Source organism: Triplophysa rosa, linkage group LG3 (genome assembly GCF_024868665.1).
Source record: "Triplophysa rosa linkage group LG3, Trosa_1v2, whole genome shotgun sequence".
Lineage (NCBI taxonomy): Eukaryota > Metazoa > Chordata > Actinopteri > Cypriniformes > Nemacheilidae > Triplophysa > Triplophysa rosa.
The window spans coordinates 9650009-9671355 of NC_079892.1; the positions used below are offsets into that span (position 1 = coordinate 9650009).

Sequence of the window (21347 nt, forward strand, 5' to 3'; positions counted from 1 at the left end):
ACTAAAGTTCAATGTCCCCTAGTGAGCATGCTTTACAACTTTCATGCTTTACAACGCATGAAAGTTGTAAAGCCATTAGCAACCTTTGTGGTAAGCTTCAAAATCCAACGAATGCAAGGAAAGCCTGCATGCAAACGTAATACATTGAATGTGTCAGACTGCTGGTTGCCTGGATGTAACAAGTAGCAACTGGAACGTAAGATAAGGCATCAATCTGCCCAATATCCAAAGAATAAGGCTTTAAATTTATATCCAACCACAAATAAAAAAAAGTAAAAACATATTCCACGCAGATTAGAGACTCGTGTTGCTCAGGATATATTGGTGCTATATCCAAAGGCAGTCTTAGGTGCAACAGAGCACTCGTTTCTGGCACAGCATGCTATCATCTCTTCCAAGTATCGGTGTCGTCTCGCTTATTCACTTTCTCGACTCACTGTTGCAATCAATTCGGCCTTGTCATTTCGTGAGCCATTCAGCAGGAATCTGTCATCTTCAGTTCACTTTGCTGATTGCTTTAGTTTCTTACTGACTTGGAGACTCTGAGCACTTTTTCCACCATCGCGCCGAATCGTTCTCGTTGCTTAATCGTTCCACTCCGTGCCGATCCATGCCAATTTTCCACCGCAGGGCTGATAACGGAATTTTTTAGAATGTAAACACAAACGCGTCACGCACTGCCTTGGTAAACACAAGAGACTGAGCTATAACGGCTCTGCGCGCATTCATTAGCACGATTCAGCACGGTTCTATAAAATTCCGAGCTGAGAACAGTTTGTAATCTTGTCGTGTCGAACCAGGTTCACGTGGAAACATAACTGTAACTGTTTCAGACTGTGCTTAGAACGATTCGGCGCGATGGTGGAAAAGCGCTCTCTGTCTGTCTTAGTAACTGCAGTGTTTGTTAAAGAATGTAGCCATCTTGAGAGTGTCTTGCTCCTAATGCCCTTCAGACCGGCATAAAGAAAAATGCTAAGAAAACAGTGTTTAGAAGAAAAGCTTGAGTCTGATTTACCTTGGTTTGTTTGAATGGTGAGAAAGCGGTTTTCAGAACTCAAGTGCACAACAGCAAACTGCAGTCAGATCTACCTAATAACAGATATGTGGGTTATAAATCATGTGGACGCCGGTATTATTCGCAACAATTTAAGGAAAACGATACTTCTTACAGATGTTCATCTATGCAGGAAATTGCCTTTTGCAATGCATTCACAGTATCAGATCGGGACGTGTTAAGTTTATTTAGCAAAATCAGAGAGATTAAAACTTGCATGGATGAAGTGCCAGCTTTAATTTCCACTTAACTAACTACACTGGTAAACAGATGCTTTTTGTACTCACAATGGAACATGCCACGGATAAGCACCAGATAATGCAAGATGGGGGGAAAAGCCTTCAGGGGCAGGGGGAGTGGAGATAAAGTTCTGACAAAGCAAAGTTTCAAAACAGCCTGGAACATCTCGCATGGTGGGAGGAGTCATTCAAATGAGAAAGATGGAAATCTTAAAGTTATTTGGCCTGTGGCTCTAAAAACATTCCAGAAACAAATATTGAACAAAATCAGCTCAATTGGGTTAATGTGGTGAAAAGAAGGAATATCAGCTTTACAGTTTATATTTACTATAATGGAACTCCCCTTGCCTCTAAGGAGGCATGATGGGGCAAACCACATCTCTATACGTACATACACCAACATACTTATTGCAGATTTGAAATTTCTTGTGTGGTTTACTAAGTTTGCTATTAGTATCTAGGGCTGTCACGATTATGAAATTTGATTGATGATTAATTGTCTAATAAATCATTGCGATTATGACGATTAATTGTCTGTTTTAGGGCTTTGGCAATTATGACGATTAATTGTCTGTTTTTGAGCTTTGACATTTAATTCTCATACATTTTTGATTCAGCGATTGAAATGACCATATTGTTCTGAATACAAGACTGTTTTTTTCTTGGAAATACATCGGAAAAAATTGGGTCATCATATATTTAAGGTTTAGGCTTTTACCTGTCAATAATACAACCACCAAATACTTGTAAATTAAGTAAATTGATCAGGTGTGAATTGAAGCCACCATTAAAATACTATCAGTCATAGAAAAGCTTCTAGTCTGTTTTTTTCTCACTTGCAAGACTACAATAAAATTTTACTTGTATGTTAAGGAAATTTTGGTAGACTGGTTTTCACACTGAGATTTGCTTAAATAATATTACATTGTACTGCAGGTAATTTGTATATGTTTTAGTTTTTTTTAAGTGATTGTGTTGTTGGTGGTACATTTTACAAGTATTACCATGCTTTAGTAACAATATATACACTAAATTATGCAATATGCATATGCACTACAGCTCCCCCTAGTGTCTTCTATAGAGATGTGCAATAATTGCGATGATCTGAAACCATCGCGATGAGGTGAAACAATCGCGATGAGACGATTATTTAATAATCGTGACAGCCCTATTAGTATCATTCTTAAAAAAGTATTTCCCTTTGTTTCTCCTTTCTCACATTCTTCCGTTAATGGTGCCTTTGCCACTCCCTGTGCATGACAACCCCTTCACATTGTCATGGCAACATCAGCTTCCAAGGACCAACCAGGCTGCGGCTGCAGCAGCAGGTATTGGACTCTATTTTATTATACAGTGTTAGTGGCAAAAAGCTAAAACACTAACAAATGGTAGCTGTCTCTATTAAATACAAAAATACTCTATAAACAAGTAAATTCAACCAGAACACTGTATTTCAAGAGTTTTTGCATAATATGCCAATTAAACTAGAAATGCATATTACAGTATGAGTTTATGCATAATATTGCAATAAAATTAGAGCTGATGGAACAATCAGAACGGTTATGTGATCACAAAATGAAGCTTTGATGGCTTGCCTTGTAAACATGCAAAATGATTGACAGGCAGGAATTTCTCAGATTGCTCTGATTGGATAAACAAAGAATCAGACCATGGTCTGTGGCCACACTTTTGTCTGCAGTTTACAGAATCGTGACTCTTGTGCTGTCACAGAGATGAGAGTGACATTTCAGAAAACCTATTTCAGTGGAATTTGTCAGGTAATAGGGACCTTTTCTGCATGCCATTCCAAACGAAACTACACTTAAAGACCTTTAATGAACAAGGTCAGCTGTCACAAAACAGGTGTCACCTGGCACTCCAAGGTCTTCACAAAACACACACTCCTCCCGAAAATCAAACATGCACATTTACTGTACAGTACCACTCCTTATACAAACATGCCTCTGAAAACCCTTATAAAAACAATATTAGACTCAAGACTAATTAGAAACAAATATCTGCATATTATGCATAGAACAGATTCACATTTTTTTGACAATACCCCAAAACCCAATATCTCTTCATATTAGTTATTCAAATGTGGGGTTAATTTGAACTTTGTTACCAAATAAAAAAAAAGTTGAATCCCCAAAATCAAAAGTAAACAACTACGTCATTCACTCTCAAACACCACCAATTAACTCAGCTTTTCCAAACAAAAACACTCCCAACACCTCCTCTTTGAATTAAAGCAAGGTGTGAGAGAGAGAGAAACAAAAGAGAGCATGTGTGTATAACCATGATTCCCACAGGCACCATTGGGAGCTAATGGAGAAGAAACGCTTCAGACATTTATCACAGAACAGCATACAGTGCTAACAACCCTGATGGCTGCTTCTGCCTCCACCACCATGAGCCTTTGTTCAAGCCCATTAGTGAAAATGCAATGCCATTGAACAGCCACTCAAAAGACAAGCGTGCCTGAACAAACAGGTCTGTGATGTTTGCATGACCTCAATATTTGAGGGCAAAACCTCATATTCTGTGAGTCTGAACTTTCATTTTCTAAGTGAAAGCCGTCATGGCCCTATTTTGTCGGTGACCTGAGGCCAGGAGGGAAATTCTCGGACTTGCTGCTTATTGCTTATTCAGCTACTTCCTGTCGTTGCATAATCGAGGTCCTGATTTGGAGCCTGTCGGAGATTATAGAAATATAGAAGGACAGCAGTGAATGTTGAAGTCACTTTGAGAGAGAATGCTTAGAATATTTCAAAGCCAACATAAAACATTTGCAACCTATTTTTTATCTCTGTAATGTGACATTTTACGGTTTCAGTTAAAATCAATGAAATTAAGACAGCAGATTTTTCATCCGCCGTCTTTTCCAGATAACATACTTAACATATTTTACGAGGTGAAGTAGCTGGGGGTATAACAGGAAATACAAACTAAGGGTAAATATATGTGTGTCCTCTTTACACAGCGCTGCGGAGAGTGGCGACTCCATCCCCGCACCGTCCAGCTCATTGGGAGCAGTTCGGGCAGGCACAGGTGGACCTGTTTGCCTCCCTAGACACCTCCCATTGTCTGCTTTGGTACTCCCTGACCGAAGCCCCACTCGGCACGGATGCCTTTGCACACAGCTGGTCACGGGACAAGCGGAAGTATGCCTTCCCCCAGTGAGCCTCCTTGCACAGGTCCTGTGAAAGGTCAAGAAAAGGAGCACCAAGTTCTGTTAGTTGCGCTCTATTGGCCCAACCAGACTTGGTTCTCAGAGCTGACGCTTCTGACGACAACTCCCCCCTGGCCGATTCCCCTGATGAAGGACCTTCTTTCTCAGGGGAAGGGCGCAGTCTGGCACCCAAGACCAGACCTCTGGAACCTCCACGTCTGGCTCCTGGACGGGATGAGATGATCCTGAGTGACCTGCCTCCCGCAGTCGTGAACACGATCACTCAGGCAAGAGCCCCAGCCACTAGGCGACTGTACGCCTACAAGTGGCGCCTCTTCTCGTCTTGGTGTTCTTCCCACAGGGAAGACCCACATAATTGTGCGTTCGGTGTCGTGCTGTCCTTCCTTCAGGAAAGGTTAGAGAGCAACCTCTCTCCCCCCACGCTCAAGGTGTATGTCGTTGCCATCGCTGGTAAAATGATCTGCCAGTGGGGTAAGTACAATAATCCAAAAAGAAGATTCACTTCATTTCATTTTCCCCCTTGAAACAAGACTAAATAATATCTTGTGTCATTTTTCTTATCTAGTAAATGCATTTTGAATTTTTATATATTTTGACCGGAAAAAAGTCAGAATTACTAAGTAATATAAGCTCTTTTTTGCAGGTCATGAACCATACTTTTACAACCCTTATTAATCTAAGTTTACTCTTTCATATTTTTTCTAGGTGAATCGATGACCCCAAGCAAATGGATCATGTCAGTTGAAAGGGAAGTTGTCCTGGGACCATGTTCAGGGGCATTTGTTGAGGGTCTGGCAGCATTGTTTGTTACCCATTTACAACTTAAACTTGTCTTATCAGTATGAAGCTGCATGCACGCTCAAATTTATTCAAAGGCAAGTCAGAGCATAAACACTTAACCAACATTTATTGTATACTTGCAAATGTTCTTGACGTCTAGGTTTTCCAGTTAGAATACTTTATCAGGATTAGATATAGCAACACACGTTGATTACGCACTGTTTATCCATAAATCCCTGTCATGTTTCACACCAAACTCTAGAGCAAATGCTAATAACTAATGGCAGTGCTGCTACAAGCCTCCAAATTTCAGGCCTTACAACTGCATTTTTGATAAACCCAGTCTGAATAAAAGTAACTGCACTGGACAACTACTTGTCTTTTTATTTTTGGGTGACTCTTTAAAATGACACTTCTTTGTCTCGCAAATTTTGTATTTTATTGTTTTAGTATATGCTGCTTTTATGGTAACTAGATGTTCTGGTTCTATAACCGTGCTGAATCGTGCTAATGAATGCGCGGAGAGCTGTTATAGCTCAGTCTCTTGTGTTACCAAGGCATCGCGCGGAGAGCCGTTATAGCTCAGTCTCTTGTGTTACCAAGGCATCGCGTGACGCATTTGTGTTTACATTCTAAAAATTTCCGTTATCAAACCCTGCGGTGGAAAATTAAACCATTTACGTACCGGCTGGCATGGAACGGCACTGTGTGGAATGATTAAGCAACGAGAACGATTCGGCGCAATGGTGGAAAAGTGCTCACTGTTGTGAAAGGAAGCATTCTTTATTTTTAAGGCTAAGCCTTTCATTTATTTTGCAATCATATTTTCTTTTATTTTTTACTAAGTTTTAGAAACTAGTGCTTAATGTTCATGTTTATTGTACAATAAATGCATTTGGCTACATCTATGAAATCCTGTTATTTTAAATGTTTTATTGTTCACGTTACATTAAATTAACACATGTAAACACTACTGAAATTTACAGCAAAATAGGTTTACATAAATGTACTAGCAGTGAAAAATCTTGGCTGAAGTTAATTTAGTGAATTGAATTTCAAAGCAAATGCTATTATTCACTATAAAAGTATAGCAGTCCATATAAACTCACAGTTGCTCTTGTACACTTTTACTGTAATTTTACAATGACAGCTGTAAATTCTTTTTACATATTGCTGCATGTAGAGTATATATACAGAAATATGCTGTATTTTTACAGTGAAACTGTACTTAGTGATTTACAGTACTCTTGTAAAAATGTACAGTCTTTGGTTGCCAGTAAATTGCTGTAAATTTTACAGTACATTTTTTTACAGTGTACAGTAACTGTGGGTGTTGACAGATGATGACATCTTGACAGACTCGCATTGAAACTCAATGAGAAAACTCATTGTGAAACTCCTGAGGAAATCCAAACACTATCACACCACTACGTCAATTAAACATACATTAAGTCAAACCAATTTCTTGTATGTTTGCCTTCACTTTCACTGATCATCCATTTCTACTGTGTTCCAGCATTGTGAGGTGAAAACACTGATTCCTTGTGTCATATGTCAGTGAATCTCTCCCACGGGAATTCACCGTGACCGTTCAGAGGAGTTGTGCACAACAGCGAGTAAAAGGTATCGCGGAGCACCTCGCTGTCCTAAAGGTCTGTCACGACTCCTGCTGCCCTGAAGCTCCTCTCTGCTCTCCGCCAATAAAGAGCAGCTGTGTATGAGCGTTTTACACACCCACATCTTGTTTTCTACTGTTTTTGCTTATTTCCAAAGCCTCACATTGGTTTATTGTGTTATAATTTGTGGAGGGAGGAGAACGAGGTATTCTGGAGGTCTGTTGTGCCAATGTGCTCGAGTAATGTTGATTAACACAATGGCAAACTCAGACGATCATTGAATTTAATACTTGCTTCTCTACTTTATTCAATATTTTGGCAGCTTTTTCTTGTGGGTGGAAGGAAAAATCTTCCTTGATTCTGTAGGAGCCATAGCCAATTTGACGGTAATAAAAACGAGGTGGAAAAACAGTTCCTTTTAGATGTTGTTCCTGGATGTCATCTGTTCAGCTGACAAACACTTCGAAAAAACATCTTTTTACAAATTACCAGTCTACATGGGGCAGTCGTGGCCTAATGGTTAGAGTCGGCCTAATGGTTAGTTGCCGGTTCGATTCCCAGGGCTGGCGGGTAACGACTGAGGTGCCCTTGAGCAAGGCACCTTACCCCTACTTGCTCTCCGGGCGCTGCAGTGATATCTGCCCACTGCTCCGGGTGTACGTGTGTTCACCACTTGCTGTGCGTGTGTTCACTACTCTCTGGATGGGTTAAATGCAGAGGTCACATTTCGGGTATGGGTCACTATATATGACTAATATCACTTTCACTAATAGGTCACTTTCACTTTACACACCACAGGCTGTGAAAATGAGACCTGACCTTGGACCTTAAGACAGTAAAGCAAACTAAAAATCGACTGACTATCACTTACAGCCTCATTTTGTGCACATAAACATAAATATGGCATCTATTCATAGCTATAGAAAACCCAGGAGGACTTACAGAATAACTGAGAAGCCACACACTACATTATCTTTAAGAGTGGACAGTACTCAAATGAATCTCTTGATCACCCGTCTCCAGCATCTCTACACAAGAGAATATTCCTCATTTGAAGTGACATATCGGCATGTTATCTTGCAGGGGTTTGTAGGTGGGTGACTGGGGCACATTTATCTGCATACAGATGTCCTTAATGTGCAACATTCACCTCCTCTCATAAAACAGCAGCCACTTCTCAATATCCTCACACCTCCTCACTTTCCTTTTTTAGCCCCCACTTTGAACCGAGTCATTCAAAACGTTCCGTTGTCCTGGGCGAAACGCGGGAAATGCTGTAGAGTGCGAGAACCATTACCCAGATAAAGGGTTGCAATTATACTTTTGACCCGAGACGCTTGCAATGTTCTTCCTTCTTGTTCTTTAGACCTTCTGTCGCTCGTCAAAGTGGTCAAGCACTCGATCTTCTGATCAGCACTCTTCACTCTGCTATCTCAAGGCCCCTCTGAAGACTAGAACATGCAGCTTGTTACTTAATCAGAGCTCTAGAGACTCGAGGCCCTACACATAACCACAATTACCAAAGACATCTGTATACAGTATTATGGAAAAACAGAAAAAGAAAACAACTGTGGTTTTGGTTTTTAATGATTGGTTTTCTGAGCTTGGCAAGCTGAGGAAATTAAGCATTCAAATATATTCATATGGTGTCTAGAAGATTTACAAGACTGACAACAATAATTTAGCTATAGTAAACTAGACAAAATGTTGAGATACTGCCAATGCAGACAAATTTGCCAGTTTCTAGACTTGGAGACTATCGTAACTATGACCAGGACTACAACCGGGATGGCCCAATTGACCTTTCGCAAGCAGGTTGATTGACAGGCGATCTGACCAATCATAACTTCAATATTATGTGCCCCGTGACTGACCGCCATTTTGTCCGACAAACAAACCAGTCCGACAAACCTGGCATTGTAGAGCTTTGGTGATTAAAATGAAAAAATAGCTTTTTAAATATTGTAAGAGTAAATCCATTGGCTATATATCCATTTGTGTGACAGTCAGGGCTTCAGACTAACTTTTTTACTAGGAGCACTGTAGCCCCTAACTGAAATTTTTTGGAGCGCAAGCAAAAAATTTAGGGGCACACCATAAATCAGCCTGCAATGCAATTATTCAATTATTTTCCCCAAAATAACTGTATTACTGATACTGTCAAAAAAGTTACTTGATGACCACAGATTTGGTTCTGCTTATTTAAAAAGATGCAGAGTCTACAGAGAAGCTTTGTTATTGATTGGTGTTAAATAGAGAGACTGTAACCTGAATTCATTTGAACCAACAGAAATTGTTTTTGTCAAAAAGTATATATTTAATTGTTAACAGTGTTACCCATTAAAGAAAAATGAAAGGTCTCGTGTTGTTGCGTTCTTACGATGATTTTTGTTGTGTATGAAGGACACTTTTCCTCATGTTCACACAACACATGTAAATTTAACGTCAAATAAAACTTAACAAGAGCATTTGCCTGTCGTTCATTCTGGCTGTGAACAGATTTGAAATGATCCAGCACTGTCTCAAGTAATCAACAGATAAATTATATTTCCTGAATTCCTCTGCAGTTAGTTTCGTTTTAAATGTCTCATATATAAAATCGTTCGTTCACACTCTCCAATGCCATTATCAAGCTGATTATTCAATCTTTGGCATGAGGGTGACTAAATTATGGATTCAAATTAATTTGGGGTAAACTATATCTTTAACTTTATTCGTCAAAAAGACAAATTTCAGCTAAATGATAAATGAAACCGAGCAACCATTATGTAAATGACCCAAAATATTTTTTATAAAAATAAGTACATTTAAAGACATATACTGTAGAACACACATACAATCCCATTAAGGTGCCGTTCACATTTCGCACTTAAACCCGCACGGAAAATGTGAGCCGCGCTGTTTTCTCCTTTCTTTCAAAGCGCTTGGAAGCTTGCGCTCTCCTGGCATCTGCCAGTGCTAAGCAACCTTGGGCCATGCCTGCCGTTAAGACGAGAACTCCTCCGCAGTTAGTTTTGTTTTAAACGTCTCTTTTATAAAAATCGTTCGTCCTCGGGCTAAAGAAATCCGTCACAGCAAACAGTGACTCGTAGTAATGCGCTCACGTTGTGTGTGTGTAAACTTGTCGATGAGGACCTGGGCCACGCTTGCCTTCCTATTAACAAAGGATATATGGATTGTATGCACTGAAAATACCCTATTTGAGCGCACGCAAAAGGTGCGAAATGTGACCGGCCCCAAAGACTACTTATCAATTTTTAAAGTTAAAAAGACAAACGTTAGCTAAATGACAACAGAAACAAAGCTGCACTTATGCAAAATTAACCAAATATTTATTTTATAAAAATAAGTAAATAGACAAAGACATACAGAACACATACATATAACCCCAAAATTGTATTGCAGAATGGTGCAAGGTGAAGGATTAGCCATGAAAGTCAGAACGATCACTTATATAAAGTGTCATTGTCAATTTCACACAACAGCATCTACAGTTACAGTACCAAAGCAGGCACTGAGTTTATTCAGTCAGTTGTGGAAACATACAGTCACAGTCTCTCTCTCACACACACTTACAAAGCTCATTACTAAAGAAGCTAGTGGCTTGTAATGTTGTAAGACCTTAATTGTTCAATCATATTTTTCCACATTGCCTTAGATCAACAGAATTACTACTATTCTCCAAATCAGTACCCATTTCAGGAGTAATTTTTACAGCAGAAAATCAGCACTGTGGGATAAACCAGATCAAGTGGGCACTGATAGAAAACATTACATGTTATACACAGTTTGGAGACAACAGGTTCTCTGGGAGCGGTTTGTCTAATTAAACAAGGTCTGCCTGTTCTCTGCAGCTGTTTTTGCTGTGATTTGTTCAGCGATTAAACAATGAAAAAACTGCGACAGACTTTTGAGAATTTTAGCAAATGACAATGTGATGGTTGAACAGATCCCATATTCCCATCACATTAAATCACTCCAAACCAAACACTCCCTAGTACTGACACAAGTCAAACATTGTGGCTGTGCTTCTGAAATCTTGTATGTCCAAATTCGCTGGTTTTCATGAAATGGGAAAAAAACACGTACTTTTTTGTCAAAGTTGACGAGCACTTTTAAATACTTCTTTATTGGTTAGATATTTGCAAATCCCAGTGACAAACATAAAGGGTGACTAATAATAATGGTTTATAGCAAAAATTAAAATAGCAAAATATAGAGATACAAGGTTTCAGAAGGACAACAGCTACTGAATGCACATAACACATTTTATCAATAAGCAACACACAAGTGTTTGGTGATTGTGTTGAGTGCCTTCTATCATAAATGGGCATGACCGGGTGAACACACACAGTATTTGAAACACCATAAAGCAACTATACCAAAGAGACTACTGTTCATCGCCACCAATAAGGATGCAAGACAGTAGCTAAATAAATAAGCAACACCTAAGTGCTTGGTGTGCATGATGGTGAGTGCTAAAACCCCTTATGGGCATCATTAAAAAGAGCGAACTTACAGAGTGAAACCATTCAAGAAATGGACCAGGGCATGACAGGGACAGAGGTGACATTATTACAGATCCGGGTTTTCCTTTATACTAAACAAACAAATTAACGCTGGGCATGCAGCTGAAAACAGATAAGATAATGGAATAAGGAGACTGTCTCTGTCACTGTGAACCTCCTGCTTGGCTTCTGGTGCTGGAACAAAAACCCTGTTGAAGCGACGGCAGAGATTTCATGGGTAGGTGGGTAATGGAATTACCCCATGGAAGAGATGTCGGCAGGCACAACAATTGTATTTGGAGTTGTCAGCGCTCCACAACATCTCATTACACACCTGCTGTTCTCAAAGACTCTAAGAAAGCAGATTTTTCTGCAAGTGCTTCAGGTTGACTTATCTGCAGATGCTGCTCCTTTACAGTTTGTGAGCCTCAAATGTGTTGCTCACAAGCAGCATGTGTAAATATGCAAGTAATAAACGCATAAAGAACCATTTCTTTTATACAGGGAGCTTTCCATTTAGGGCGGATAATGTGTTATTACCCTAAACGTGCCTCGTGGATTCGAGTGCATGTCCGGTTAGCACCTACTGAACCTTGCTGTGACTTCCTATGACTTCACTGCAAAGGATCAACCTTACATAACTGTGTGGAGATACCCATCTCGTGAAGAGCAAAACTGACAAAGGATGGGGAATATGACAAAGACGACAGGATTCTGCCTCCAGCGAGGTATCTGCCTGCCAATCTCCCTCGCTAGATCCAGGACTTGTCTCCAGTGAAGAAAGAGGCAAGCCTGCTTACATAAACTAAATCATAAAGTTTTTTGGAAGGAAAAAAACGCAAACACAAACATGCAAGATTCTTGTGCCAAAGGATAAGACATAATGTGGAGAGACGAGTGCGACACATACGTCAATGTTATTTCCAAGATGCTGTTCTCCGTCAACAACTGCATTCAAAAACTGGATATGCTATAACAGCACGCACATGATTGCAGCCGTTTGGGCTGCTCCTCAGATAAAAACAATAAAAACAATGAACAGATGAGGCGCAAGGAAACTTAGAGAAACAAATAGATGAAAGAGCTAGAAAGAGAACAGTCCGCTTGTCAGAGCAGAAAGTATTAGAAAAGCAAACTATTTGTCATTGGAAGGAAATTTGGCTCACAAACAAATTAGCCTCCCAGTGAACAGATATTCATATTTAGGTGCATTCGGATATTCATCAGACACTCCTACTCATACAAGCACTATACAAACAAGTACAGTATTAAAGCCATACCTATATTTATACCTGCCTACACATCCAACTAAGAGCATAAAATAAAACTTGGTAAGGATATAAAATGCCGACAGTTACAGAGTTTGATAGGTTGAAACTTTGCGTTTTATTTAAAACCAATGAGACTGACAACATCTGAATAGTATAGATAATAATATGTACTGTAGGAGCACAACAGGGAATTGTCCTGTTTTAATGCACACCTTCCAGCCAATCAGAATCGAGTATTCAAAAAGACCATGGTATAAATTACAATAACATGACCCTCCTGCCATGCATTCAGGCTACTTCTAACTATACTAGTGTACATTATTCTGTTTTCAGTCTTACACTGGCACAACTATGAGCAAACAACTGGAATACTATTAAAGGTGAGGTAGAAACTACTAAGTAGAGAAAAATAAAAATAAATAAAGATGCTAAGATGACACCTATGTGAAGATCAGAAGAGATGAGACCAAGGATGGATGCTTGACCACAGTGTCATAAATCATGTGGTTAAAATTAGGAGGCAAAACTCTATTACAGCTTTGCCCACAAAAACATCACACCTGTAAATCCTGGAGGTTGAAGCATTGTGTTTAGGGGATCATTCTTTGCCTCGGGGTCTGACCGGTTTGCCATCGAGAAGTCAGCCATGAATTTCACATTACTGAAAGAGAATGTGAGGCCATCTGTCAACAAGAATTTATAACAATGCCCAACCTCTTCAAATGAATGGCTGAAAAGTTATACATAGGACATCAAAATACAGATCTTCACCTCACAGATATGCAGGGGTTGGTCCCCTTGGTAGGTTGTATATGGTAAGAAAGCCCCATAATATCATGCTATTTTTCTTTGGCTTACAACAACGACTATCTGGCTACCACCACTGCTACCAAGTTATACGGTCGATATTGGGAGCAGAGGTTTCAACTGGATTTAATTTGTCGAAGTCTACATTATTTAAAGGGGTCATATGACACGGCTAAAACGAATATTATCGTTTGTTTTAGATGTAATGCAATGTGTCTACACGACTTAAGGTTCAAAACGCTGTATTTTCCACATACCGTGCATGTTTGTCCTCTTTGCCCCACCTCTCTAAAACGTGCAGATTTTTTACAAAGCTCATCGCTCTGAAAAGCGAGGTGTGCTATGATTGGCCAGTTAAACAATGCATAGTGATTGGTCGAAAACTGCAAGCGTGTGACGGAAATGTAACGCCTCTTACCATATTTGGAACATCTGGTTCCAAAGCAATTATACTGACAGGCACGCCCAACTTACTTGCGTATGGGCGATCTTAGTCAAATCATACCACGAACGGACGTAGATTTGTGGGGGTGTGGTTACACGAGGCGTTTCAGGCAGGTCTGGGTGAGCATTCGCTTTTAGATAGATAGAATCTTTTGTTCTGACACTTTAACTTTTGCAATTTTACGTGTCTAATACATGCATGGGCAACTTATAACACACCAAAGACACAAAAAAACACGTATTCGCACCATATGACCCCTTTACTACGCTACATGTGTGGTGGTCCAGTCCTATTGATCAACAAACTTCATGTACAGACAGCAGCAAGACAAAATCCAAATTTATACATTAGTATAGTTCTGACTATAATCCAACAATTCTGATGATTGTCTGGGCGGCTGATATGAGTCATTTCCCACACAAGCATATTCTTCATATGCTGATCCCAGATATGTGATAACAGAGAAGTGAAGAGGTGCAGAGAGTCTTGCTGATTCTGTGACGCTCAACTGTATGAATAATACATTGAGGATGAATACACAAAATCTGATTAACAAGATTACCCTCCCCTCTCTATTAAATATGAATTTCAATTACCTTCGAAATAGAAATTTAATGACTGCATATTTTCGCTATCAGAAGGTAATGGGTCATAATTCCTGCATGGACTTCTGTTTATTTACAGGTGAAGCACGGGCACTTTTATTATACCTTGCACATTTTACTGTAGGTTACAAGCCTTGCCTGCGGCGAAACCAATGAATACGGCATTGACATTCAATCAATCTGGGTGATGTAGATTACGTATGTAAATCACAAAAATGTCACAATGCCTGTGAAAACTTTGTGAGTGTGATTTACCATTTCTATAAAATTATTCTGTGAAAATATAATCTTGGTATATTTAATATTGACTAATTAAGGCCATGTCAAAGATTGAAATCAAAGTGAAATGAATAGTTAAAATCAAACTTTAATGCTTGTTATCTCATAATTTAGATTATGAGACTTTAGCCCGGTTTTCACAGGCATACTTTTGAATAGTATGCATCTGTAGCCACTAAAAATGCCTCATATCAGCAGAGGTGGACAGTAACGAAGTAAATTTGCCTGAGTACTGTACTTAAGTACACTTTTTGAGTATCTGTACTTTACTTGAGTATTATTTTTTCTGAGTACTTGTACTTTAACTTGACTACATTTGAAAGACAAATATCATACTTTTTACTCCACTACATTTATAAAAAGGTCCAAAAGTAGAAAATGGTTTCTATGCAGCGGGGTTTCCTGTGTGCACAATTTATCTGGCTTGCGATCTGCCAGGACCTTTTACTGTTGCCAAGTATTTCAGTTTTTCTAAGATCGCGGTTTTCCGGCAAGCTTTGAATAGCCATTTGGCAGATTTTTTTAACGCAACTCTGGGATCTTCCCCGCTAAACTAATGTAAACGTAGGCGCTGCTACATCGTTGATAGCGCTCTGAAAAGGCAAATAGAACATTAAAAGAGGAAAAAGGCACATGTTAAAGTGTGGTGTAATCATCTGTGGGTTACGATCAGTCAAAGATCGTTGAAACATTGTCATGAAAATGATCGGCATAACGGCTAAACGGTAAATAAGCATCACATACACCTTGAGCTACACGTGCGTGTTAACTTCTGATCTGCTGTTATATCATTTAAAGCGATTTGAAAATGAATGATGTTTTTACTGAAGTAACTATAGTTGAAGTATTCCTGTTGAAATAAAAACAATAGAACCCTGCCCAAAATACAACATAAAATGTAATGGATTTAATGGTTATAAATGGGAATTGTACTATGGATACTATGTTGTCTACTTGTATGTGATGGATTCTATTGCTGGGATGGTAAATCCTATTGGAATAAAACCCAAAACACACTACAAAGAGGAATTTAATTTAAAAATCTCATTCTAATTAAAAAATTCATTGTTTTTTTTCAGCAGGGATGGTATTTGCATTAAAACCACAGTATCCACAAATTTACCATTTTCTAAATATAGGAACCATACTCCAATTAATAATCTTTAGTAAAACCACAGCAACTAAACATACCATAGTTTCATTATATTCATTATTATACTAGCTATAGTTTATGTTTGTAGTTAAATTGTGGTAATAAGTCCAACAAACACATGGCTTCTACACTTTACTATTTACAAGAACCTTACTACTTACTGGTAAATTGCTGCTAAAACTGGTAAAGGGAATATACAAAATAAAAGAACACTGCTCATAAATACATATAGGCCTAGTGGGCTAATGAGGATAATTAGGCTAAATGATCATACAGGATTATATCTAAACTAAACATATGTGTGCTAAACATATAAAGCTCTTAAAGGAGTTGCTCACTGCAAAATTTGCCCCCATTGACTTTCCATAGTAGGAATAAAAACTACTATGGAAAGTCAATGGGGGCAAATTTTGAAGTGAACTACTCCTTTAATACCACTGATTCTGTGAGCTACTCGGTGTATTCAGTAGGGTGCTTCAGAGGCACAATGTATACGACAATAAAACAATGCACAACTGACATAAAGGAAATTTACTTTTAATACTTGAGTACTTTTAAAAGCACGTACTTCTGTACTTTTACTCAAGTAAGAATCTGTCTTTACAACTTTTACTTGTAGTGGAGTAATATTTGACCAGTAGTATCTGTACTTTCACTCAAGTAAGGAAGTTGTGTACTTCGTCCACCTCTGCATATCAGACATAAAAGAGTTGTATTTAACTGTACAGCAGGGCTAGTCAACTGGCGGCCCGTGGGCCAAATGCGGCTCGCCAATCATCTTTACCTGGCCCGCCTTAACATTTCAAATAAGTGGAGACTGGAGAGATTTTAAGAATGGTGTGCTTTAAGAAATGCGCATCCTGAGACGCCACGCCTTTGAAAGTCCAAAACGCTGCTACATTCAATACAAAAGTAATTTCCGCGGCTCATAACAATTGACGTCTTATAAAGCGATTTGATCGGTCTGTCCAAGAAACTTAATGTTATTTGCAATGTTATAATGGGCAATCCACAGCCACAGGCAGTCGGTTTGTGGCTTTGGCCAAAACGCTTCTTGTGGCTTTGAAAGTAACTGCAGGGAGAGTACTATACCACGTGAACTGTTGTCTCAGATAAGGAAAAAAGGATGTTGTCATTATTACTGCATTCATTATGTATGATTTAAACAGCTATATTTACGAAAACAGCTGTTCATCTCCATCCAGAACTTGCACTTCAAAGGATCTGTGTGTGGGGCACATGAATGCGATTGGAATTCACCCAAAGATTCGATAATACCGTTCAGTTTCTTGCACACACCGATTGATTCGCTTTACTAGACGCCAGTTTAACGTCAAGGGGCAGTGATTACTTTTGTGCTGAATGCATTAGCGTTTTTTACTTTTTTTACATTTACGCATTTGGCAGATGCTTTTATCCAAAGCGACTTGCATTGCATTATTCTATACATTTGTTTCTAAGTATGTGCAATCCCCTGGTATCGAACCCATGACCTTGGCGATGTTAGCGCCATGTTCTTACCACTGAGCTACAGGAAAGCTTTTTTTAGATTTACATAGATTTAGATTTTTAGACTTTCATTAATTCAATATCTTCATAAATATCTTCTTTAAAAAAAACAATACCACCCTCATCTTGGAAGTATTGGGGGACTGTGGGTGAGTAAATTAACAGCAATTTCATTCAACGTATTAGGGAATATAAAAAACAATTAAAAAGACAATATCCCTTTTTATTTAATATCATGAAAAGGTATATACTGGATGCAATATTTGTGTGCATGTTTTAATATATGACCTGTAAGCAACAGCAACAAAAACAGTATAATAGGAACAAAATGCAATAAATAACGGAAATACAAAATAACAGAAGAAATTATGATATGGGAAAAAACTGGCCCACATCCTATTATACTTTTGTAATCTGGCCCTCAAAGAAAAGTAGTTGAAGACCCCTGCTGTACAGTATGTGGTATATTGTAGCTTTTGTAAATCCAAATGAGGCACACCACATTTAAAATGCACACATTCATCTGTTGTTTGTTCACACTGAATTTCAGCTTACCAGCATGTGCCCTAGAAAAAACTCTGCTTTCCGCTCGAATCAAACAAAAGTGAGTTGACAGCACGGTGGCTTTTCAAGAAAAAAAAGTGGTCTTTCTTGGGCCCAAAGCTATTAAACAGGCTCAGGTAAAAAGGGAAGGTTAAATCAAAGTAAAGCAAAAAAGTGCATGGTCGTTCACATTCAAATATTCTTTTGATAACAGGCTTGCAGACTTTGAAAGTGCATATGCCAAAGGCATTGTGTGACTGTGACAGTGTAGCCGAGATTAGAGAAGCACTGCACTCAAACAGAATTCACATAGTGCTGCTAAACGCATACACAAAAATGATCTTGCACAAAGTCACCCAGACCCTCTGAACAGACAAGAGATGCTTGTATGCATCCCTTGTGGCTATAAAAGTGAAGTCATACTTCTGACTCCCTTCTATCATTTGGAGTGGCATATCAATAATGAAAGATGGCAGATCATATGCAGTGCAGTAAAATAATTTGTCTCACTAAACCTGCATTACATCCAGGAGGAAAATGGTGCCTCAAGGGATGTCACTTGAATATCACTAGATCAGATCAGCAAAGCCAGAAAGATTACCTTCTCATTCGGACAGCAAAGATATTTGCATTAAGCATGACAGCAAAAATCAACAATGTGCTGCTGGCCACTCTATAGATCTCCACCAGAGAACATTTATTCACAAAGACTAAGGGTAGATTTATTTATTTACAAATTTACGTATAAATAAGGGTGATACTTTCTGACTTTTACCGAAAAGCAATGGCTATAGTATACCCTAAAGCAGTGGTCACCAACCCTGCTCCTGGAGATCGACCGTCCTGAAGATTTCAGCTCCAACCCCAATCAAACACACCTGATCTATCTAATCAATGTGTTCAGGTTTGCTTGATAATTACAGACAGGTGTGCTGAAGCAGGGTTGGAGCTGCAGTCTGCAGGACGGTCGATCTCCAGGAGCAGGGTTGGTGACCACTGCCCTAAAGCATCCAATCGAACATCCTGAAATCAATAGAGGTCACAACGTCTTATTGGATTCGTATAATTCAGTTTTCCGCTTTTTTAATGACTTAACAAAGCGCAGCAAGCATGTAACCTGAACGACTTTAAAAACGTACATTTGCAAAACATATAATGAGATAAATGAATCACATTAGATGAAATTACAATGCACAATTTTGTAGGTCACTAGGGATTCATTATATTTTATATAATCTATCTATAGCTACTCTGTACACTTACTTAATGTAAAGGGAATGTAAATGTAAAGGGAATTTAAGATGCATATAAATGACAGCGCAGCATTTTTTTATTTCCTATACCTGCTAACCATACAAGTCTTTTTTTGCAAAAAAGAGCACAATTATACAAACTGTAACTGGAATGCAATTTACAGGTCTCACAGGTGCAAAGCTCACAACACGTTATTATCACTAGAGTCTAATATGCAGGTATAAGGTTATACTAGTGTGATAGCATGCATTAAACAGATCCTTAATAGATTTAAAGTGAGAGTTCACCCAAAAATGAAAATTCTGTCATCATTTGCTCACACTCATGTCGTTTCATACCAGTGTAAATTACTTTGTCTCTGACTACTTTGTACAGAGAAAGATATTTTGAAGAATGTTAGCAATTTTCGATTCTGTGACATCATTGACTGGCATAGTGCCCCAGAACTGTGTTCCTACATTCTTCAAAATATTCACTTTGTGTTCAACAGAACAAATATACATTTTTTTCCTACTATGGTAGTGGATGATGTCACAGAACTGAAAATTGCTAACATTCTTGCAAATACCTTTCTTTGTGTTTAACAGAACAAATACATTTATATAGGTCTGAAACAACCTGAGGGTGAGTAAATAATGACAGAATTGTAATTTTTGGGTGAACTATCCTTTTAATAGGTTGCGTCCAAACACTGTATATTTTAGAACTACTGTAGCAGGGGTGTGTGCTGGTAAAAATAGCACCTGTTCTTGTTCCCATAATAGTGAGTGATTCTGTATTATCTCCACTGGGTACAATGTCGATTCAAAACAAATCTGCGGTTCAATGATGTCACTTTTACCTCAAACGGTACAAACCGTTGCACGCTCATATCAATTCATAATCTTTATCAAACAAGTGGAACAACAAATAGGGACATGGCTGCTAATAATAACAATATGTGCAAGAATACACAGTTTTCTATTTTATACATTTCTTTTAAAAGCTTATAAAGTAATATTTTACATTTACTAAACGTCTCACTTTGAACCCGACAACGGGTGTGCAAAAAACAAGTCTGCAAGATATTAGTGAACGCGCTTGGTGCGTAGCAGCAGTTTGACTTATTTTAAAACAAACCGCGAAATATTTCGAAGTGGCAAATTAACGATCACTCACCTTCTGCTGACGGCGAGCCATATCTGTGGGCTGTTTGGCGTTAAACGGATACGCGATACACCTCAACACAAACGCGTAAATCTGTAGTTTAATTTTCCTGTCCGCTTCCTCTTTCTGAAGTCTCTCCTGCTCGATTTTGTCCGCCTCTGCGGGACATGGGACCGGTTCTTTATTTTGGGTACGCGGGGCATCTGACGTCTTTTCGGGTTTGGGACTCTTTTTCACGGGTTTCCCGGTTTTAACGGGTGGTTCGTCCTCAGGTGGCAGTTCCCCCTCAGAATCGTCGCTGGAGGACGGGTCCAGCATGGTCGACACTCGTGAAGCGACAACTCCAGCTGTGTGTAAACCAGGAAAACCAGAGCTTTCCACCGCAAAACCCTTTTTTTCTGAGGGAATGTGTCAGTCGCGAGACTTTTAAGGGCGGAGTCAAAGCGCGAGAGATTCGGTGACGGCTCAAGTTGAGTCGCTCTCTCCCGCGAGGACCGAGGAGCGCGTGAGCTCGGTGAGTTATGTGAGACAGGTAGGCAACCTGTGGAATGGACAACATGCAACACGTGGGAGGTTCCCTTCTTAAAGGTGCAGTCTGTTGATACTGATGCAGCATTCTTTTTTATAAAGTCCCGTTATTTTTGCTATTTTTAACTGTAATTATTCATATTCAGAAAGTTCACTTTATAATGCAGTTCTTACTCTGTTCTCCCCTGGCTACATTTACAAATAGACAAGATTTACATTTGCAGAAGGAATTAACTGATCATATCTTTGCGCATATGCAATGCAGTCAGATCATATACAAGGTACATTCTTAAACTTAAAAACCCGACTAAAAGGTTCTCTGTGGACCCAAAATGGGTTCTTCTTATGACATTGCTACAAATTACCATTTTAGCACCTCTATTCTGAAAAAGTGTAAAGCATGATGTGCAAAAGTAT

At 39.0% G+C, this 21347-nt stretch overlaps 1 protein-coding gene across 7 annotated transcripts in view; it reads right to left on the reverse strand.

Moving 5' to 3' along the window:
- cadps2 (Ca++-dependent secretion activator 2) overlaps nt 1-20906 on the reverse strand; it is a 119059-nt gene extending 98153 nt beyond the window's left edge. For all 7 annotated transcript variants that reach the window (XM_057329190.1, XM_057329197.1, XM_057329196.1 and 4 more), the window contains exon 1: nt 20415-20906. In XM_057329190.1, coding sequence (XP_057185173.1) covers nt 20415-20720 — 306 coding nt within the window. In that variant the 5' untranslated portion in view covers nt 20721-20906. The remainder of the gene's footprint in view (nt 1-20414) is intronic.
- Nucleotides 20907-21347: the final 441 nt, after the last annotated feature.